Here is a 23982-nt window from a genome sequence, read left to right on the forward strand (position 1 = left end):
TAAAGGGGGTGCAGGAACAGAGAGATCTGGGGGTATATGTGCACAAATCGTTGATGGTGGCAGGACAGGTTGAGAAAGCCATTAAGAAAGCCATTGATAAATAGAGGCACAGAGTACAAAAGCAAGGAAGTTATGTTGAACCTTTACAAAACACTGGTTTGGCCACAGCTGGAGTATTGTGTCCAATTCTGGGCATTGCATTTTAGGAAGGATGTGAAGGCTTTAGAGAGGTTGCAGAAAAGGTTTACTGGAATGGTTCCAGGGATGAGGGACTTCAGTTTCGTGGACAGACTGGAGGAACTGGGGTTGGTCTCCTTAGAACAGAGAAGGTTGAGAGGAGATTCGATAGAAGTGTTCAAAATCATGAAGGGTTTAGATAAAGTAAATAAACTGTTCCCATTGGCGGAAGGGTCGAGAACCAGAGGACACAGATTTAAGGTGATTGGCGAAAGAACCCAAGGCGACATGAGGAGAAACTTTTTTCCGCAGGGAGTAGTTATGATCTGGAATACACTGCCTGAAAGGGTGGTGAAAGCAGATTCAGTCATGGCTTTCAAAAAGGAATTGGATAAATACTTGAGGGGAATTTTTTTTTGGGGCAGTAGACTAATTGGATTGCTCTTACAAAGAGCCAGTATGGGTTCGATGGGCCGAATGGCCTCCTTCTGTGCCATAACCATTCTATGATCAATTCGTCATTCTAATTGGACAATCTGGCTATTGGGTGGCTTTTCCCCACAAATTGCTTTCTGAAAATGTTTCATCTGAAAATTTTGATCCATCATTTTTTTCTCAGTAACTGAAATTTCTACGGTTAAACTAATTAAAAATTCAAAACATTACATTTGTCATAAAAGTAGGATTACATTTATCCACTAAGTTGTATTTTGTGCTTTTTAATACCTTCATTAAAGTTTTCACTTGAAGGCCTCAACCTCTCCCAAAAGCTTGGGCTTGGACTTGACTTTTTTGCCCAGAATGTGACAGTGAGCTGAATTTGGATTGTGTATTCTGAGCATAAGCAATATAGCTAATTTCCCAGGATGCATCAGCAACATTCAGTCAGCTGTCCTGATGAAATATCTTTTACGTTCAGGAAGTTTTCGCTCAGTAGCTTATCCTCAAATAATTATGAAAAGCAAAAGGACAAATTTCAAAAACATTATTTAGCATTTCTTTAACAGAGAGGCTGCATGGTTGAGAGTTTTAAAAAAACCTGCTGATTTAACACCTGTAGCAGAGTTTATTTTCTGTTCTATGAACTTTATTAAAGTATATTAAGCTGTGGGAGGGACTGAGAGAGACTGGAGTCAGAGCGGGACAAAAGGACTGGGGTGACAAAGAAAGGGGAAGAGCTCAAGACAGTATATTTCTTGATATTTATGTCCGTTCAATTAAAAAAAGTTGAATTTTGAAACCAACTACAGTGAAACCTGTACAAACGGACACCCCCCAAAAACAGGCACTTATTGACAGTCCCAAATAACTTACATTGTAATAGATACAAGCTGTGCCTTGAAACCATGGACAATCGCAAATTCCGAACTACAGTCAGCCTTCAATGCACCAAGTCCATTTACTACTTAAAACACAGGACACGCAGGTAAGTGCAATGCAGCAGTGGGTGAAAGAAACAGCTTATGTGGAATTGAGATCTCTTTACCCAGCATCCACAGTGGCAGAGAAACCGCTCTATCTCTGGGAATTAATGCTTGTACGGCCCCATCGCAGGGACAGAGAGGTTTCTCTGCCGCTATGCATGTTGGGTAAAGAACTTCCCATTCCAAAAAAGCTGGGAACTGCCGGTCAGGGGCCCTGAAATCGCTGAAGGTCCTGTATGTAATGTCTCTCTGTCTGATTGCCTTGACAACAGGCAGTTGGAAAGATTATCTGTAATCACCAGGCATTGTTCTCTGACTATATATGCGGTAACCTTCATGGAATCCCACACTCACCTGACGAAGGAGAAAGCCTCCGAAAGCTTGTGATTTTCAAATAAAACTGTTGGACTATAACCTGGTGTTGTCAGATTCCCTACATTTGTCCACCCCAGTCCATCACCGGCATCTCCACATCATCGTCTTAAATAGGTATTGGTCCAGTTGGAAATCCCGCCCCCGAAAGCGGCGAGCTGCCAATCAACACTACTAACGTGAGCCTATGAGGTTTAAATGAAGCGCAACCATCAACATTTTTCGGGCATCTTATTACTGAATTTGGTCATGTATCAATTGCCCCGCCCGCCCGATTTGCAGCAAATCGACCCCAGAGAAACAGAAGAGGATAGCGAAAGAAACAAAGAGTTAGGAGTACAGAAACAGGAGAGGAGAGAAACAGCAACATGAAGACAGCTGAAACAGGTATGAGAACGAACATATTCTCCAACTCAATGTGTGCAATGCTCCGGAAGATCGACCAGTATATTAAAAATCTTATGCCTGTGTGCAATTCCTGACAACTTTTTCATTACAAATTCCTAAATCCACATTTATTATGGAAACTTCCAATGTAAACATGTCACGCTGTAATTACACCCTTCTGCTAGTGGTTGCATTGTAGCTCCTCAGTTTTGCACCTCACAGCTTCTCAGCCTCCAGTGCAGAGACACTCCTATGCTCCAATCAACTCTGTTTCACCAAATGGCTGTACATTTGATACTTAACTATAATGAAGTACACAGAAATAAGGGAAGAATGCTTGATTTTAAAATGATAACTAAATTACATATGCACATTCTAGTCGAAATATCTCCCATCCTTTAATCCTGGTTCAGTTGGTGCTGACATCCTCTGCGCATTCCCATAGGTGATTGGGTAGTTTTTTAAAAAACTTTTATATTACAGTTGCTTTATAGAGCTGTCGAAAACGTCAGAGTTGGTCAACTTTTACTTATAACATCAATTCAAATCAAATACTGGCTGAATTCATTAGAAGGGCTCAATCTCTTAATAATGCAATTGATGAAAGCTACAATGATGCAGTAATTAATGTGAGAATTCTCTATGTAGCACATACGTTAATTATTATGGCCAAAACTTTACTTTCATACTCTCCAACTCTTTGTAAGACATTTCTTACAAAAGCAAAATTGAACAAAAGAAATAATGCGGTACAACTAATTAAATAGCACGGCAGAAACATTAGGGGAAATGATCTACTTAATACTACAACTGCACATCTTCAGCCTGCTATTTTCCTTTTAGGATGCAAAACCAAGTTTGGGGATGCACAATTTCCCAATATTTACTCCAGGTACAGCTATTTTTGTGCATCACAAGGTCTGCAAAAGATTTCCCCAACTAGTATCATTTGTTTCTTGGTTGGGGAGAAATACTTGCTAGCATGCAAGATACACAAAAAGTTCTGCCTCTTACTGCCCACACGACTTCCAGTAGTGTGCCTTTCTTCGCCTGCCTGACACTAGAGAGGTTGTCAGCTGGCACAATAGCCAGCTGGTCTTAGTCAACAAGCACTCTGCTATCCAGAACTTTAAGTCTTTTGAGCTCTTAATCTTAAATAGAAGTGCCAGTGAGTACAGCTTTGTTGATTAACACCACCATCAGGGAGAGGCAGCAGCATTGAGACTCAGTCCTTCACCTCAATCATTCTTGCTCCCCCAGTGTTTTGTGTAATAAGATGTCTATGATATTGCTTGTGTGAACATTTTCACGCTTTATTCAAGGATCCTTGAAAACATGAAATATATACCTTGTGCCATCCTGAGTTCTGTATGACTGGATAACTGAACTATTCCCATTTATAACATTCACTCATAATGTGTCAAACTGGACAATATTTATTATACCTTGTAGTTCGCTACCAGTCAAAAACTAAAATATTCAAATACATATTTACTCACAGGCCAAGGTTGTGGAACAGAAGTGATTTCTGGGCTATGGAAATAAGCCACTCCATTGTGGTATGTGTAAGGATATCCAGTTGAAGTGGTCAAATACATTGTTCCAGCTGCTGGCATTAAGCTTGTTCCTATTCAGCAGACAGAAATGTGTGTCAATAAAAAAAATCACCAACTTACTGAATGAAATATATAAAGATCACAATGTATAGTAGCCCTCAGAAAATTATGGACCCTCTAAAATACACAATTCAAATCAAATTTTGAATTATCAGCTGAAAGAGTTCTCAGCAAAATAATCGAATTATTCAAAGGCATTCTCTACATCGTGCTGTGGTGGGTGTGGCATCAGTGTTTTTCTGCTAGGGGGAAAAATTGCACGGGAAACCTTTTGTTTCAAGTGTTTTGATGCATTGATATCAATAGCATTGAGAATGTCACCCATATGAGTCTTGCTGCCAAGATGTCAAACCCATTGCAACAAGTTAATTTTGACTTGAAAGAGCCTAAAGAAACAAAGCAGCACTGAGTGCAAAAAGCAAAATATTGCAGATATGAGAATCGGAACTCATGGAAATCTGAAACAAGAACAGAAAAATGGTGTAAACCCACAGCAGGTTAACCAGCATCTGTGGAGAGAACAGTCAACATATCAGGTGCATACTCTTCATTAGAACTGAAGCCTTCCCTATTAACCTGTTCTTTCTCTTTCACAGGAACATAGGAACAGGAGGAGGCCATTCAGCCCTCGTGCCTGCTCCGCCATTTGATAAGATCATGGCTGATCTGTGATTCTGCTCCATATACCTGCCTTTGGCCCATATCCCTTAATACCTTTGGTTGCCAAAAAGCTATCTCTCTCACATTTAAATTTAGCAATTGAGCTAGTATCAATTGCCGTTTGCGGAAGAGAGTTCCAAACTTCTACCACCCTTTGTGTGTAGAAATGTTTTCTAATCTCGCTCCTGAAAGGTCTGGCTCTAATTTTTAGACTGTGCCCCCACTCCTAGAATCCCCAACCAGCGGAAATAGTTTCTCTCTATCCACCCTATTCGTTCCCCTTAGTATCTTATAAACTTCGATCAGATCACCCCATAACCTTCGAAACTCTAGAGAATACAACCCCAATTTGTGTAATCTCTCCTCGTAACTTAACCCTTGAAGTCCGGGTCTCATTCTAGTAAACCTACGCTGCACTCCCTCCAAGGCCAATATGTCCTTACGAAGGTGCAGTGCCCAGAACTGCTCACAGTACTCCAGGTGCGGTCTAACCAGGGTTTTGTATAGCTGCAGCATAACTTCTGCCCCCTTGTACTCTAGTCCTCTCGATAAAAAGGCCAGCATTCCATTTGCCTTCTTGATTATTTTCTGCACCTGTTCATGACACTTCAATGATCTATGTACCTGAACTCCTAAGTCCCTTTGGACATCCACAGTTTTTAACTTTTTACCATTTAGAAAGTACCCTGTTCTATCCTTTTTTGATCCAAAGTGGATGACCTCACATTTGTCTACATTGAATTCCATTTCCCACAATTTGCCCATTCACCTAATCTATCAATATCCCTTTGTAATTTTATGTTTTCATCTACACTGCTTACAATGCCACCAATCTTTGTGTCATCCGCAAACTTAGATATGAGGCTTACTATGCCTTCATCTATTTCCAGGGCTCATGGATCCATTGTGCTTTGTCAGCATTTTCTATTTCAATTTCAGGCCTGTTTTAATTTCATACCTGACCCCCATGTTTTCCAACTCTCCCATTTTCCAGAAGTCTCTTGTTTCCTTAGCTATTCACGGGTGCTTTGTTTCTTTAATGTCTTTTAAAACTTCTGCCCATTACTTGGAGATGATCTCTTACATCATTCCACTGATACTACTACTGAGCTAGAAATTGCTGGGAAATCGCATCATTATGATGTCACATTAACAGTGCTTGCTATTACTAATTTGTAAAAAATCCAGGAATTTGAGCTGAGAGTAAAAGAGATATGCCATGAGTTCTGATTCTCCGCAAACTGTTGGACGATTTGCGGTGCTCCGCTGTTAGCATCACCAAAGCCAATTGAAGTCTCTTCTCGCCGTGAAGCTCTCCAATGAACTTAATGCTGATTATGAAATTGCTGGATTTACAATGTTATTACGAACTATTCCCGCCGCAGCCATTTAGGAATTGTAATTAATGTCCGAGAGGACCCTGTTAATAACGTTCCAACACGACACTCAACCTTGGGAGGCCCAGAAAGGTAATAATGAAGCTGTGGCGTCTCACTCCAGCAGGTAGTGAATTGTTCCTAGAGGTTTAGACTAATTGATAGAGGCTGGTTGCTATGATTAGTCAAAAACTCCATTATTATTGTATCATGCGACTACTAGGATGATAGAAGGCAAACTAGATGAACCATGGTCTTTTCTCATCTCGCAATTCTTATGAAAGCAGTGCAATGGTGTACTCACTGGGTGTTTCACTGTTCCTGATCATGCTGGAACAGAATGGCTGGTACTATATTTCATGGGGTCAAGAATGTTTTTACACTTCACACGCCTATCCTGCCATTCATTTATTATTCTCTCAAGGTCCAATACAACAATTCCCAAATACAATTGGGCCTGCTTGTTCTTTTTAACTTTTTTCTTCAGTTTCCTTTTGGTCTTTTTTTTCTCACTTAACCCAATCTCTTTATTCCTCTTTCTGTCTCCAGATATTTTGTTTGACTCCCATTAACCCTATTTCCTTCCATGTTGTCCGCTCGGTTTCTTTCTCTATCCTGTTCTTTTATTCGCCAAAGAGATAAGCCATTAGGCACGATGTGCATGAGGACCCAGATGCGATATTTATATCACCGCGCCGTTATCAGATCCACATTCCAGCAATTTGTGGCGCAAATATTGTGCGATGTTAATGGTGAGCATAAAAGTCCAAATAAAGTTATTCGCCACCAAACCTGCCATTGCAGCAATTTCTGGCCGATTATATACTAGCCAATCTCCTGTGGCAATGCACACAGGGAATTAAGACCAAGGACACCTATCAGGTCTAGCAGGGTTAGAGGTTGGGGTAATAGTGAAATCAAGATCTGGGGGAGGGGAGAGGAGTCAGATGAGAGGGAGGGAGGAAGGAGAAGGAGGGTAGAAGGCAGGGAAGACTGGGTGGGGGAGAGGATAATGATCAAGAAGGGAAAGGGGAGAGGAGGTGAGGGAAGAGACTAATGGAGGGGGAGAGGTGAGAAGAGAAGCGGGGAGAGACAAGGAGGGGAAAGGAAAGAGAGATGGAGAAAGAGGAGAGAGCTGAGGGAGGGGAACGCAGCAAAAGGAGAGATGAAAGGGACAGAGGGTTTGCATCATCAGGCTAATCCAATTTATGTCTTACTGGGGTGAGGGTGGGGTGGTTCCGTCTTCAATCAAAAAGATAAACCTGAAAAGAAATGCCACCTCCCAATTAATTAAAGAAATTGCTGGAATCCTGAGTGCAAGTGGCAAACACAAAATGCATTGACTTGTGCAAGAAAAAGTAAGTGAAAAGCCGACTCGACGTAGGAATGCCTGGTAATTTACAGTCATCCCTTCGCCCATTTTGTGCAAAATGGCAAATAAGCAATGTAACTTACTACGGTGAAGCCCACTTAGGTGCACATTAATTAAATATACATACTGGCTAATTGTATACTTTTCCAGAATCCTGATTCTTTTGCCATTAACCCAGTGGTACTCAATTTGTGGTATACACGGCCTGTTCAGATGGAGGGCGGCAGAAAGTCCCCAACTGCTGATCTGTTGTTTCCTCCCACCAAGGTCCAAAACTGCCTCCTCCTGCCAGACGCCAAATATGCTGCCCAACCGGCAAACTCTCACTTGACTGTCTCAATCTATTACTGCCTCTTGTATCCAACATCAGGGCATTCTCCAAAAAAGCTACATTAGTGCTACACAGATAAAGAGCAAAACCAGTAATGACCACTTGTCTATGCAGGAATAATTCCAATCATTTTTCATTCAAAATCACACAATTCATTCAAAATGTTACACTATACCACTGCAAAACCTAAAATTCTACAAAGAAAGGTAAGGAAAGCGAGAAAAACAAAATGGAGAAAGGAGACAGGCAAAAAGTAAGAACAAGCGTGAAGCCTTTATTTTTAAGAATAAATGGGAGTGTGCTTTTTTGTCTGTAATTAATAACTCATCAAAGAAATCAAGCAAACACAGGGCTTTACCATGTGGAATGTCTGAGAATGTTGATTTCTTTAATAGATTATTGATTACATTTTTCATGGAGTTGAAAAGGAACATAGCACAGACTAGATTATTCCTTAAAACAGCCACAGCTGTGCCCAATATTCTAACAAACCCAGCGGTACATGCCCCTGCCCAATGTTCCACACCCACCTGCCTGGAAAACCAATATAACTTCAGTGGAAGATCCTCCCTGCTGTTTCTCCCCAATTTTTATGTGAAGGTTGCACAAGTAAGAATTTTAGCTGTGATGCTTTTCATGGCTGATCCTATGAAGCACTGCATACTGTATTCTTTCTTTTAATTGTTCACCAACAATGGGGAAAATTATCTATTTCATATATACATACGTGGAATCCCCACTTGTTGTTTTCTTATCGCTGGACCAATGTTCAGTTTTTTATCTTTATAATTCAACTTTTCTGCCTGAAAAAAGATATAAATGTACAAAATATTATAACTTAATGTCATATGTGTAGGAAATAATGTCTATAGAAAATAACTGAAATATAGTTTGACATGAATTTGGGGAATATATCCTTGTAAAACCAATTATCTATCACTCTGCTTTAAATTAATGAACATTAGTCAGCCATCATCACGTGCAATATTATATTCATTCTGCATCCGTTGCTTGCATATGTTCTGCAGTGAGATATCTTCTTGATAGCATTATTGAGTGCAATTCAATCATTGGCAAATAAAATGACAGTAACATATAGCGCATTAAAAAAGGCACGAGTCACCAAAGGCATAAAGCTTAAAGCTTTCCTCACACCTGGAATCAAAGATGTTATCATCTCAAATGGGAATGTGGCTTTTGAAACATTCTTGCGCAGGACTTCCTTAATTGACTCCACAATGGTACTCCAGATTTTTTTTCTTTTAGAAGATATTCCTTTTTAATTTAAATTATGCAGACTTTTTGCAATCCCAGAAGATTCTTGAGGGGAGTATAGCAGAATAACTGTTTCTGGAGAACTTCATTTGGAAAATGACGACTGCAAAAGTAGTGAATAATCTGCCTTTAGCTTTCAATACGTCTTCACATACCTTGTAAACCACTCTCAAATACTTTGGAGAGAGCAAACTGCCTGACTGGTAACAGCAATCCATTGCTGGGATGACACTTCAAAAGTGCCTGTGAAGGGTAACAGGAGCACGTACAAAACTAATTTCAATTCCAATCAAGAGTTTGGTTTCGGGATAATCCCAAACATATAATCTTCCAAAGGAGAATGGAAAATACAAATGGGTCTCCAGTGAATTCAAGTGGAATTGGATTGTAAATCCTTCCATCGTTTTGTTTTACAGCATGTCACAATTTTAAGAATATCACATGAAGCAGGATCCACTCCATGGTTATGAGAAAAACATCTAATTTTAGTTGTAATTAATTTATGTTGAAGACTTCCCTGAAACAGACACATTCAATCCCCTTCTAGCACAGAACACTACACTGCTCCCACTCAACAACCAAGACTCCTGTCATAAACTTTTTAGTGAAGAAAGGAACTTCTTCATACGTGGATATCTATCCTATTAGAATGACCTCTTATGATTGAACTACATTCAATCACCTCAGAAAAATACTTTGGCACCAAAGGAAAGAAAAACAGATGTGACAACGTCCTTTTTAAAAATATGGGACATTGCGAAGCCATTTGAGTCATGTGATCTTCCCAAGCTCAGTTGAATACAAGGACATCCTTCTGAATCATAATACAATCCTTGACTCAGGAGACAGCAGAGTGACTCGGGGCAAAATTGGCCGTGTCGCGCCCGTCTTTAGGCGCTACGCAAATACTTACACCCCGAAGGTGGCGTTCGAGATGCACCATCACACCCACGATGTGAACTGCGCAGGTCACCATCTTGGTAAAGGGATTTGCGTGTGCACCTAACGACCGCTGGCAGCATGTAGAGTAGGGAGATTATGACGCATATCAGCCAGCGACATTTTGGAACTCCACATTCCAGCCAACCTCGCACAGCTGAACAGGGCTTAAACGGCATGAAGGATCCCCCACCAGCACTATTTAAAGAAATCATGCGGGAGTTACAGGTTAGTTGCGGATTATTTATTCTGGCTGCTAGTGCAATTGTACATGTCTTTCTAAGTTTCTTATACTTGCCTAAAGTTGCAATATTCTAAAGTGTGGTCTAGCAGGTCTTGCAGTACTGTTAGTAGCATTTAAGATTGCGTGCTGGAAAAAGTTGCTTCCAGATATGGGTGGCCTGCTAGGGCATCCTCTGGGAAATGAACATTACTGGGAGAATGAAGGGAGGCCACACAGAGCAGGACAAGCTGCTAGAAGAGGGTGGAGAAGGAGCAGGGCACTCAGCAGGAGATCATATCTTCAGGGACCAATTCTCTTACCTCAACTTCAGCGACGACCAGTGCATCAGACCAAAGAGGTCATGACTGAAATTTGTCAACTGTTGCAGCCAGAGCAAGGCAAGGACAGCAATGCCTATAGCTGTCAAGATGTGGAGATGCCGGTGATGGACTGGGGTTGACAATTGTAAACAATTTTACAACACCAAGTTATAGTCCAGCAATTTTATTTTAAATTCACAAGCTTTCGGAAGCTTCCTCCTTCGTCAGGTAAATGTTCAGGAGCTCCTTGAAGCCTACGCATTTATACATCACAGAACAATACATGGTGTTTACAGACTGCCCCTGCAACTGCCCGTTGCCAAGGCAATCACCGTGTTCAGACAGAGAGGTGTCACCTGCAGAACCCCCGAATACACATTCAACAAAAAAACAAACAGGAAAAAAAAACAGAGAGAGGCAGAAACATCCGGAAGGCAGAGAAAGCCAGCAAATGACCCATTATATTAAAAACAGATAACATTTGTTCGCTGGTGGGGTAACGTGTAGTGTGACATGAACCCAAGATCCCGGTTGAGGCCGTCCTCATGGGTGCGGAACTTGGCTATCAATTTCTGCTCGATGATTTTGCGTTGTCGTGTGTCTCGAAGGCCGCCTTGGAGTACGCTTACCCGAAGGTCGGTGGATGAATGTCCATGACTGCTGAAGTGTTCCCCGACTGGGAGGGAACCCTCCTGTTTGGCGATTGTTGCGCGGTGTCCGTTCATCCGTTGTCGCAGCGTCTGCATGGTCTCGCCAATGTACCATGCTCTGGGGCATCCTTTCCTGCAACGTATGAGGTAGACAACGTTGGCCGAGTCACAGGAGTATGAACCATGCACCTGGTGGGTGGTGTCCTCTCGTGTGATGGTGGTATCTGTGTCGATGATCTGGCATGTCTTGCAGAGGTTACCGTGGCAGGGTTGTGTGGTGTCGTGGACGCTGTTCTCTTGAAAGCTAGGTAATTTGCTGCGAACGATGGTCTGTTTGAGGTTGGGTGGCTGTTTAAAGGCGAGTAGTGGAGGTGTGGGGATGGCCATAGCGAGGTGTTTGTCCTCATTGATGACATGTTGAAGGCTGCGGAGAACATGGCGTAGTTTCTCCGCTCCGTGGAAGTACTGGACGACAAAGGGTACTCTGTTGGTTGCGTCCCGTGTTGGTCTCCTGAGGAGGTCTATGCGATTTTTTGCTGTGGCCCGTCGGAACTGTCGATCGATGAGTCGAGCGTCATATCCCGTTCTTACTAGCTGTCAAGGTAACCGTGGCACTTAATTTTTACAGCTCTGGCTCCTTTCAAGCTGCTGCTGGAGATATAACCAATATCTTGCAGTTTGCAGTGCACTGCTGTATAAGGGAGATCACTAAGGCTCTGTACGCATTCTGAAACAGATTCAGCTCATTCCCTAAGCAGCAGGAGTAAGCACAAGGGTTTGCTCGCAATGTAGGTTTCCCCATGGTGCAGGGTGCCAATGACTACACGCTTATTGCCATGCGTGCTGCACATTTGAACTCGGCCATATTCATCAACAGAAAGGGATTCCACTCCCTCAATGTGCAGCTGGTGTGCGAAAACACGCAGCATATCATGCAGGTCAATGCCCGCTACCCTGACAGCAGTCATGGTTCCTTCATTCTGTGGCAGTCCTCTGTTCCACCTGTATTTCAACCAGCACGGCAAGTTAAAGGCTGCCTACTGGGCGACAAGGGTTATCCTGTCATGAAATGGCTCATGTCTCCAGTCCCGAACGCACGCACACATGCACAACAGACTACAACGAAAGCCATGATGCCACACAGAACATCATAGAGCACATCATAGGCATTTCAAGCAACACTTCCGCTGCCTGGACTGCTCTGGAGGAGCCCTGCAGTACTCAGCTGAGCGGGCATCAAAGATTTGTCATTATATGCTGCATAACCTCGCCATTATGAGGGAACATCCCTTGCCACTGCCTATCAGGCAAGAACCTGAGCAACAAGCAGGAGGAAGAGGCGGAGGGGGAGGAGGAGGAGGAGACGGAAGTGGAAGTGGAGGAGGAAGTGCAGCAGGAAGGCTACAAGGTAGACCGGCCCTGTCTGCCAGGGCTCTGTGTGATCAGATTATGAGCGATACCAGTAATCTCAACGACAGCTCCCTATTCACCAACATTCCCACTCTCCTTACCTTTCCTCTCTCACGTGACCATCAAATTATATGATTACACATTCCCCACAGCTCTTTGCAGAAATAAAAACCACCATCAAATGCAAAGTCAAATCCACATTTATAAATTAACATATGAAATGATGCAAACAAAATGATACTATTCACTCTTGTGCATTCCGAGAGGACAGCAGATTCATCTTCCATGGTGCCACTGTCACTCTCCCAGGGCGGCATCTCAGCAATCCTGGTGATCTGCTGGAGAATAGATTGCTGGACTGCTGAGACAGTCTGGAAGTCCCTTTCAGCAGTGGTACCCAAAGCCATGATAGCAACAGTCTGAGCTTCCACGGCAGCAGTCAGACCTTTGATGGCAGACGTTTATGCTGCAATGGAAGCTGTGTCATCAGAGGCTACATCATGGTGGATTCCATAGGTGTGCTGATAGAGGTGACCACCCGTTCCATGTGGGATAGGATGGGCTCCAAGCTCTGCGCAAAGCCCAGTGCCAAGTTGGAGCTGGACTCCTCCATGCCCCTTAATATTCTGTGAAGGCTTTCTAGTGCACCAAGGATTTGGTTGTATACCACCATCATCCTTCCGTAGCCTGGCCCATCGAAGTCATCATCTGACTCCTCCGCAGCAGAACTAGTGTGTGATCTCGCCCACCAGCGAGCTGGAACCTGCGGTATCCCTTCCCCCCCGCTCTGGCTCCTGTGCGCTTGCGACCGGTGTCTCATCACGTGCAGATCCCTCCTCTATCCTAGCCTCTAAACTATGTGCAGTGTAATCTCCGAGTTGGTAGCTGCAAGCGTGACAGTTGAACTCACTCACCTTGAGCACGCGTGTCAAATCATTAAACTTCTTCATGCACTGCATCCATGTTCTTGGCGCTATGCTCCTGGCATTGATCTCATCTGCTACTTCTTCCTATTGCCTTTTGAGCATATGTCTGGAGGGCCTCCTGCCCCCCTGCAGATATAGGATGCCCCTTCTTCTGCCCCCTCTTCCACCAAGGCCTCTACTGCATCGTCGGAGAACCTTGGTGCACGCTCTCTCACAGGCACAGCCATTCTTCATTATATTCCAGCACAGATTTACTTCCTAATGGACTTCCAGCACTTCCTGCAGCCACAGTGCACCTCCCCTTTAAGAGGTGAAGGCTGCCTTTAAGTCGTGCTAGCCACTCCCGATATCAGGGCCCCCTGCTAATGCGTGCAGCCAATCAACAGCGGAGGTAGCGCTGGCTGCATGCAGCAATCATCAGGCAGCATGAATCTTACGTGCTGCCTGCATCGCAACGAACGGACGTGGGATAATTGCGCACCGCGATCCCAGCACCCGTTTTCGGGCATTATCCAATATAACCCCCATTGACTTTAAAATAATGACATTTAAAAACAAAAATACTGTTAAGTTCCAAGCTATGCTTGGTCAGAAAAAAACAAGAGGGCAGGAAGCATTGGAACTTTGAATGTAGAGATAGAATTGCATTCAAAACAATTTAGACTATACCTGCAATAAGTAATTTAACATTCTCCTTATGTATTCAACCTCCACATACAAATTAACTCTACCAAATCCAGTGATAGAAAACCAATCATCTAATGTGGTATCCAACTCAGAACAGCACCAAGGCACATGTTCTCTTGAACTATTGGTAAAAACAAGTAGCTACCTTGCATATAGTGTCGAGCACACTCCTTGCACATGTTGGCCACAGCATAGAATGCGCTTTAGCTTTCCGTGGTTGTTCCTGCCCAGGATAGGAATAGAATAAGGAAATACATTTCACAACTCATTTTGCCGATACCCATTTAGTGACTGGTTACATAAGGTTTTATTTGCAAACTAAACATATGATTGCCAGCTTAGCAAAACTAGATTTATAGAAAATTGTGAATGTCTGCTGTCCATTTGTTTATGGCAATCTAATTTAATTGTAGGCACCGGGTGCCCATTAATTATCAATCAAGTGGTCACCAGTGAGCAATTAGATGTGAGTGATCTGCTTCCTGCCCCAGTTATATCTCAGAATGAAGTGAAGCATTAAAATTAAGCACATGGGAATGATGTTGTGCAACCACTTCGACAGTGCAAGGTAGTGTCCCCTTTGCTACACGGATAAAATGAACCTTGGCTTATTTTTCATGCCCGCGCAGCCCCAGGACCTAGCCTTCAATCCCTCACAACCCCAAGCCCCAAACACTTTTCCAGCCCCAGGCTCCAGCACCAAGTCAAGGCAATTTTCCTTCCCATTGGCACATATTGCAGCAACTCTCAAATGAGAAAAAGACAGACTGAGATAAGGATAAAGCCTTGCTGGTCCCTCCCAAACTGAGCTCCAAGTTGCAGGTGCCCTTGCTCCCTCCTTTGCAACCTTGGAAGAGAGATAATTTCTGCAGGTATCAGAGGATCAGAAGCCCCCTTGAAAGGTGAAAGGAAAAAGTATGAGAGACAGAGTAAGAAAGTGTGTGAGAAGCAGAGGCTGGAAGACATATAAACAAGAGGACATAGATGGAAGCAAAGGCTCACTGAGTGACAAAAAGAGCCTCTGAGACATACAGAAACATAGAAAATGGAAATGTGTGACAGTAATAATGTGAAAAAGGGAACGGAAAGATTAGAAGACAGAAAGAATTAAGAATGAGAGATAGTGACCATTACAGGAACAGAGAGACACAGATCAAGGTCTAAAATTTCCTCCTGTTTTCTGCCCATTCCGTAGCAGATTCAGGGAGGACAGTGAAGGAAAAGTTGGTCGGCCTGGTACCAACTCATCATCAGTAAAAAATCTTCCGCCCAGATTGTGGGCAGCTTGCAACATCAAAACTGGATTATAATTAGGCATGACAGTAACTGTTGGGACTTTCATAACTAATGGCTGTGGCCCACCTCAAAAACGCAACATCTGTGCAAACGAGGCACTGCTGGTTGATAGGCAGCAAAAGCTAGATGGGAGTACTGGTAAAGCTACCTCAAAAATTTTTGTAGTGTTAAAATGTTGCTGCACAATACGTTTTCTGCACCTCAACCTTGCTAAGCAGTGTTCAGCATTACTCTTGGGGCTCCATGCCTTCATAAATTCACCTTTGGACACTATGGTGTTCCTTGTGGGCATTCCCCTATGCCTCTTATGAGAAGAAAGAACATGAATATCAGCAGTGCGATTAGGATATGTAGATGGCACCTTGCACCCAACCAGATACCCACAGCTCTTTCCACAAAATCCACAATTCAATAGTACTTGAGAAGGCGGCAATTTCCCTCATGAGGCAATAACTGGCCTGCTTGCCCCAAGCCTTCAGCACACCTCTACCACATGCACCGCACTGCCAATAGCAGTAAACTTCACTGTGCAACTGAACTTCTATGCTACGGATTCCTTTTAGGCAGCATCAGGGTGCATTTGCAATATCAGCCTTTGGCTGCATCAAGCAGATAACTGATGCCTTGTTGGTATGAACAGTCCAGTTCATCTATCGTTCAGGCCTTGCACATTTTTACAGGGTCACTGGATTTCCCCGGTGCAAGATACCATCGATGAGACCCCTGTCATCATATGTGCCCTTTCCAGAACAGGTCAAAGACAGGTGTCTGGGTGACTAAGAACGCTGTAATGGCTTTTGATGCCGTATCAGAACCCAATACAATGAAATTCATGGTGCTACCAGGATTATCACTGAGCACAACAAAGAGATTCTGAAGCCACAAATCACATGCCTGGACACATTGGGGGGAATGCTCCAGAGTAGCTCAGTATGATCTCTCATATAAATGTGGTCTGCTGTATGCTGCATAAGTTTGCCATCTGCATAGGACTGCTGATTAATGTCTCAGAGAAGGAAGAGGGTAGAAGAGGTAGTGACAGGACCCTCTGCAAACTGCCAGATATAAACAGGCAGACCTCATACAGACATCTTCCTACTGTAAAATCAGTCCTGTCATCATGGTCACCCTATTGCAAATATGCCATCTCATTCATATGTTGACAAAAAGCTGGCCTCTATTAATAGAATTCTGAAAATATTTTGCTACTTTTTCTCACAGTCACCAACAGTGATTCATAATTTTTATTACAAACAAATTTCCTGTACTTTACAATGGTTTTTCAAACAGCGTGCCTCCTCTTTGTGCCAACAAATATGTGCCATTTCAATCCCAACCTCCCTACGTTTCCTTGTCGCTCCTTCAGTAGCAGGAAGTTCTGAGATGGCTAGCTGGTGTTTTCCAGTAGGGGTTTGAAGGGTTGATGTGGCCCTCATCTCAGGGCAGCTGAGGCTCCAGAGGGATCACCTGTAGGATGCATCCCCTGTGCTGCTGCAAGGTCAGCCTGGACGTGGGCTGCTTTCTCCCGTATGTATAGGCAGCTGAGGGGTGGTGGGAGTACATATATCTAGCAATGTCCTGAGAAACAGCAACAACATATATGTCCACAACTGCTAGGCCACTGATCAGCAAGTAAGCAGATTGTGTGGTACCAATCAATTTAGCCCTGTAGCCCTCTGTACTCTGACACCCAAGGCGTCTAGGGCAGTAGTCACAGCTACCATGCTAGAAGCTACAAATGTTCGTAAATCCTCTGCTTTTGGAGTCCCTACTGATTGTGGTGGTGCTGCCACTGGTTCAGGATTGACTGCATGACTGTGTACACATCCATCAACGTTGCAGATATGAGTAGTGGACTACTCCCACTGCCTGAACATATGTTTGATTTTCTGCCAGCAAACTTGTTGTAACTGCTGGACACCTGAGATCTGTACCCTGTGGCTTCTCAGTGGAAGGCAGCAGTTTCCTGATACTTTGGCCAGCAACAGCTGCCTCCTTATCTTCCACCCCAGCTCCTCCTGTGCTTACCAGATTTCACTAATTAAGCTTCGCCGGGGAGGGGGAAGGGTGTATTTGGGCTGATGCTTGCGAGGAAGAGGTGCACTAATAAGGTTAATGAACAGGGGCTGGGTGTTGCTGAAACAGAGGGACCAGATTCCTGTTGCTGCTCGTTGTTATGGCATACCTAGAAGGGCACAAAAAGAGGTTAGCAGGAGTAGATGAGCTGCACAATGGCAAATGCATTTTCAAAACAAGTTGTGAGCTTATGCACTGGCAATGCATTGTGACATTGCAGCTGAGCAGCAGCAACTGAAAAGAGACGACATGAGGTGGACCAACTTGCAGCTGGCACCTCCCTCCTAATTCTTCATTTCCCACTGGTTCCCTGTCATGCCTACCCAATATTTCCATGGTTTCCTCCTAAGAGTTGAGGCCAGAATTCTGGTGTTCCTCCTTCGATAGCAACTTCTGGTTGGGGGGTATTTTCTCCTTTAAGAAGGAAGTAGTGAGAAGGCACTCTGCTTGCCATCATATGGAATGCAACCCATCTGTCAGTAAGCAAATACATTGAGTCTTTCACTACTTCCCAACATGTTAGGCTGTGAGTGAAGGGACACTTACAAGGAAAGAAAGGGATGTGAAGGGTCTTTTGATCACTCATGAACATTGTAGGGAAGTATGAAATGGTGCTCAACACAGGGAGGGCAAGGTGGGTGGAAATGTGAACCATGTATATAACATTGCATTGGTTCAAATTGTGACTGCCTCCTCTTACCTTGGCTAACCTGGTAAGGTCGCTGATCTTTCAGCATTAAGCAGCCATGTGGGGTTCTGGAGGTGGCACTCACTGACAAGCCCTCTCCTTCCACTTTGCCTGCACCACGCCTCTTCATGGGCCTCCTTTCCTCTGAGCCATATAAGCTACAGTGAAATGGAGTTCAACTAGTGCAAACGGGAGAAGGGAAAAAGAGGGGCACTTAGCCAAGTGTTTCAGTCTTACTTGAATTATGTTCCAAATTTGGGGCGTGGGTCTTACCAAATTGGATCCTCAGGTTAACCTGCGCCGCCTGAATTGAATTTGGATTTTCTAGAGTTCATGGTTCTTTTTCAGTGGTTCAGCTAATCTCTGCAAGCCCTAGAACGAGCCTGAGACATCATGATTGGAGGATGCCTAAGACAAAAATTGTGGGAGTCAGTGACCAGAGAGGTTCTGTGGTACTCTCCAAAAATTCTAAAACTAGGTGCTAGCATCAACTGCAAATCAAGTACTTTTAATATCAAGGACTGAACATAAACACCTTAAAAGGATTAGTTGGCCTGAAACAATTTGTCCAATTGTACACTGCCCTAGGACCAGGAGAAATTCAATCAGAATGATTAAAAAGTTGAGGGAATGGATACAATTATGGAAATGCCTAGAAAACTAATTGGAATAACACCAATGAACGGCACAGACTTCCTGTGTAGGGAGCAGCAAAGACATTTGCTGTTTACAGGAAGGGGGAAAAAAAAAAAAAAAATCGAGAAATAAAGCGAGATCATGACTCAGGACAGCTGGGGACGAGGGAGGATTATCGGACACCATGGGCACGATTTTAACATCGAAGTTCGAGTGCGTTGGAGGCAAACAAAATCGGGCATTTCTGGAGCGGGAAGGAAACCCGGCTCCAACCCGCTGGGTGCGCATCAGGTCCCGAACCCGGAAGTCCCGCCGGCTTTATGGTATTTAAACTGGGAATTAAAGTACTTAAAATCTGCATTAATGTACTTAATCATGCTGGCAAGCAATTTCAACGCTGCCCCAACGTGTTTCCTGTGCTGTGTGAAGCATGCCATGGGAAACTAGGCGGGTTGCAGCCGGCAGCCATTTAAATCCCTGTTTGAAAAATGGGGATAAAAGGTGCGTAATTGCAGCAGGGCGCTCAGTTCTCTCAGACAAACTTTTGGCTGGAAGTTCTTTGTATTTAGACTGAAAATTCTTGGTTCACACTCAGAATTATTCTGTTTACACATATTTACCTACTTTTTGGACCCCCACAATCTGACATCATCAGGATTGGGGGGAGGGGGGTGCAATGGCTGCATTCACCAGTACTTCTGAGGAGGAGGAACATCACCATCCTCGCCAGGCACGGCATGCACTTCTGCCACTTGCAGCTCCACAACACAGAGGTGTGCCATAGGCACCTGCACAAGAGAGGACAGGGGAACAACAGAGAGACGTTGCAGGAGGCACTACCCACATGAGAGGATCTGCAGACTTCCTGGACCTCTCTTAGCAGTGCCTACGAAGGCTCAGAGTGAGTCGCCAGGTGGTCGCAGACATCTGCAGCCTCCTTCATGCCGAGCTGCTCCCTGGCGCATGGCTCCCTGGGCCTGGTGCATCGCTTTGCCTGTAGCAGTTAAAGTGACCGCTGCCCTCAACTTCTTCGCCTCCAGATCATTCCAGGGCGCCACCGATGACATCGCCAAGGTCTCTCAGCTGTCTGTCCACAAGTGCATAAGAGAAGTCACCAATGGTTTGTTTCGCAGGGCGTCCCACTACGTCAACTTCCCCATGGATGATCTCAGCCGGATGGAGAGGACAGTGAGTTTCCACTCTCTAGCTGGCTTCCTATGGGTACAGGGTGCAATCGATTGCATGGATATAGCAATCCAAGCGCCTCTACACGAGCCAGGACTATTCATCAACAGAAAAGGATATCACTCCATCAATGTGCAGCTCGTTTGCGACTACTGGAAAAGATTTCTTCACCCGTGCGTCAGATTCCCTGGCGGCTGCCATGATTCATTCATTCTGAGGGAATCCAACATCCCAGCCTTCTTCCACGAACAGGCTTAAGGGATGGCTCCTCGGAGACAAGGGATACCCCCTGCACATGTGGCTGGTGGGGTTTCTCTTCGCTGCACAGCGTCGATACAATGACAGTCACATCGCCACCAGGTCTGTCATTAAACATGTGATTGGACTGCTGAAGATGCGATTTCGGTGCCTAGATCGTTCTGGGGGAGCACTTCAATACGCACCAATGAGAGTGGGTAGAATTATAGTCCTGCGCAACATAGAGGGTTACCAGTTGATGGGGCCCCATGCTCTGATCCAGCATCCACATCTGCCATCAACACTGAAGAGGAGGACGAGGAGGAGAAGGAACCCATCGACAGAGCAGCAGCTCATTTGGCTGCTCGTGAGGCCTGGGAGTCACTAATATTTGACCGATTCTCATAGGGACATCTGCAATGTTAAGATAGTCCAGTCCTCAGACCACCTGGAAAGCAACGCCAACGCCAGTGTTCCCCCCCCCCACACCTGCACGAAACAGTTCTACAACTACATACAACCGCTGTAAACGCACCCACTGGTGGCATCAAGTCTCGCTGTTCATGATGAAGCACATGAACGGGCGCCATCACAAAAGGCACTCAAGAATGAGCAAGACATGGCAGTAGCGGTGAGAATGCTAACGTTTAATGTGAATGTAACAAAAAACAAATATAAATGAAAAACATGACAGTCTGTCAGACATCCTTGTGCATACCTTTTGTGGTCACAAAACCGTAGCCTTTCGCTTCCCACTACTTCTTTGTGGTGCATCCTCTGTGACTGCAGCAGAGGTAGTGGCAGGCTGCTCATGTTCATGCCCCGACTGCTTAGATGCTTTTGGCCTATGCCCTTTGGGTTTTGGAGCCCGTGAGGGCCCCGCCAAAGACTCTCCACCTGCACCTGTGCAAGGGCAGACTCGGCCACCGGGAGAGGAGGCAGCATTGTGGGTACTGGTTGAGAGGGGGACAACAGGTGAGACGTTGAAGTGCTTTGAGTGGCGTCCCCACTTCCATGTCCCCTTTCGCCATCATCTCTCTCCTGGGCCAGGCCCACATCACTCCTACTACCCCGCTGGACAACAGTTTGGAGGACGTGTGATGCTTTGGAAGCCCACTTGTAAAGTTTCTGTCTGCCTGCTTAAGGCGGCAGAATGTTGCTCACCCTGAGTCTGAACGGCCATTGTCAGGGCCTGAATGGAATCATTTGTGCTTAAAGCTCAATGGAGGCTAGACTTCTCTCCATCGCAGACATTCCCGCACATACCTGCGCTACCATTCCACTAGTGCAGGAAGTGGACTCCTCCATCCTCTCCGCTATTGTGGAGCGTGTGCGTGGCACCTGTACCAGTACCTCGCAAATGTGCTGCTGTCCCTTGATCATTCTCCTTTTGAAGAATGGCCCCCGGTGTTCAGCATCTGCCTCCAGCTGAGCAGAGCCTGGAAGAGGAGTGCGTTCACCGACGAGGACTTTCCACAGCTGTCCCTGCCACCAGTGTCTGCTCGTGCTCACTTGTGTGTGGTGACTCACCAGGTGCCAACCCAACTGACTACCCGGACCCACCGAGGTGTGAGTATCTGCGCTGGTGCATGGCTTACTAAGATGAGACGGTGCGCCCTCAGAGCCCGGGAGCTCTTCTGAGGAATCACTCTTTGCCGTCACTGTGGTCGTTGAAGGGCCTGGAAGAGAACAGAAGGTAATATTAAGCATAATCACAGATGAGTAATGTTGCAATGAGCATACTGAGGTGTTCAACATGCCAAGCATCATTAACATCAATTCACGTTGTGTGCGATGAATGTTAAAAGTTACGTCACCAGACACTTGTTGGGTGCCAGTCTCGGCGTTCCCGACGACAGGCACTCGAGGGTGTGGCTGATCTGCAGGGCCTTGTCCTCCGCGAGGACCACTATTTGTTGCGGACCCCCCCTCCAGTCCTGGCCCTCTCCCATACATTTTGGGCTCTCTTCTCGTATCAGCGGAGAAAGTACAGACGTCAGTGAGTGAGGTTGAAGTGGTCAGCCGATGAATGCATTGCTTTGGGCGAGACTGACCATGAAAGAAATGCATCAGAGAGTGAGTATCAGTCAGAGACATCACACTGGATCAGGAATGGGATGAGTGGTAGTGGTGGGTTCACAAATGGCGGGGGGGGGGGGGTGAGGAAGTGCTCAGGAAGTGACGGTAAGTTGACGATGAGCCTTAAGTGGGTGTGAGGAGTGATATGATGGCGTAGTCTTGGCAGTGCACAATGATGTGAGCGGGGGAGTGGGTGGTGATGTGGAACACAGAATGCAGGAGAATCAGTAAGTGTACTCACTTTTGCTGACCTAGTTAGGTCATTGAAACGCCTCCTGCACTGGATCCAAGTGTGGCAGATGTTGCTTCTGCTGGTGACCTCCTCTGCCACCTCGAGCCAGACCGTCTTGGTGGCATAGGCAGGGCGTTTCCTCCTGTCGGCGGGGTAAAATATTTCCCTCCTCCTCCTCACTCCGGCCAGCAGAACCTCAAGTGAGGCGTCACTGAATCTTGGAGCTGGCTTGCCCCCCTGCTGCTCCATTCTGTGTGCTTGCTCCAGCAAAAGCTATTGGTGCAATGGCCCTTTAAATCCAGACACTCCAGCTGACAGCAGGTCATGCGGGTGCACAGTCTGCCCATTGCGCAGCTTTCGGATGGCAAACCCGGAAACAACGTTAAGGGCCACCAAGTAAGTTGTGATTGCGTGGGGAACGTTAAGATTTTTTTTTTGGGTTACCCGCGTGCCCACTGACCCTCCCCCACACTACCATTTTAAAATTGTGCCCCATGTGAATAATTAATATGACTTTCCACTGTAAGATAAAAGTATTTCCTATTTTATATGTGGAGATTGATAAAATAAAATTTCTTATCAAAGATTGAGACCACACAAACACCTTCACAAAGATAATATGGCACACTGGTATCTTACAACTCTAATTTGTAGAAAAACGTGGGCATGAGGCTGTTACAAAGCCTTGTTGCAAGCGTGGAACATAATCAATACTCCTCTTTGGTATTTCAATGTATTAGGAAATAAGTGATTCCCCACAGAATAAAGTTGACCTCAGACTAGTCTCTGCACAGATGTCACTGTTGGACATCAGCGTCCGATGCATTGGTTTTATCCAAAACATGACATGTGACACTAAGAACAACGCAAGTCCCTTGTGGGAAGCATGCAATTATAATTCCTCCTCCCCCCCCCGGCCCCCACAAAAAAAGACATCCGATGCAGGACAACTTTAGGATAGCTTAGTCACAGAAATGTAGACATTTCAGCATAGAAGGAAGCTATTTGGCCTATTGCACAGGCTACACATTAATCAACATCACTAAAACACTATTCGCAAATTGGCTGCCGTGTTAGCTACAATACAACAGTGACTACACATCAAAAAGTACTTCATTGGGTGTAAGCGCTTTGGGACGTCTTGAGGTCATGAAAGGCTTTCTTACTTATCTCCTTCTGATAATTTAATTCTTTTAAATGTTGTGAATATGGAATGTAATACTGCAAATGGCTTCAACAGCCACTTGTGGTAATGCTTTTCATATGTATGACTATATAATGAATATACATTATATATATAGATAGCTAGATATATAGAGAGAACAAAACAAGGCCCCAGCACTGGAGCACACCATTAAATATCCTAACCTCTGCTTTCTATCCATCACCAATTGCTCTCTCCCTGTCA

The 23982-nt window shown here is 44.8% G+C and overlaps 1 protein-coding gene across 1 annotated transcript in view; it reads right to left on the minus strand.

The window, feature by feature from the left end:
* LOC137323338 (protein boule-like) overlaps positions 1-23982 on the minus strand; it is a 91535-nt gene that overhangs the window by 52302 nt on the left and 15251 nt on the right. The window contains exons 4-5 of the mRNA XM_067986821.1: positions 8443-8518; positions 3860-3987 (exon numbers count right to left, since the gene is read on the minus strand). Coding sequence (XP_067842922.1) covers positions 3860-3987; positions 8443-8518 — 204 coding nt within the window. The remainder of the gene's footprint in view (positions 1-3859; positions 3988-8442; positions 8519-23982) is intronic.

The sequence above is a fragment of the Heptranchias perlo genome, chromosome 7 (assembly GCF_035084215.1).
Source record: "Heptranchias perlo isolate sHepPer1 chromosome 7, sHepPer1.hap1, whole genome shotgun sequence".
Taxonomy (NCBI): Eukaryota; Metazoa; Chordata; class Chondrichthyes; order Hexanchiformes; family Hexanchidae; genus Heptranchias; species Heptranchias perlo.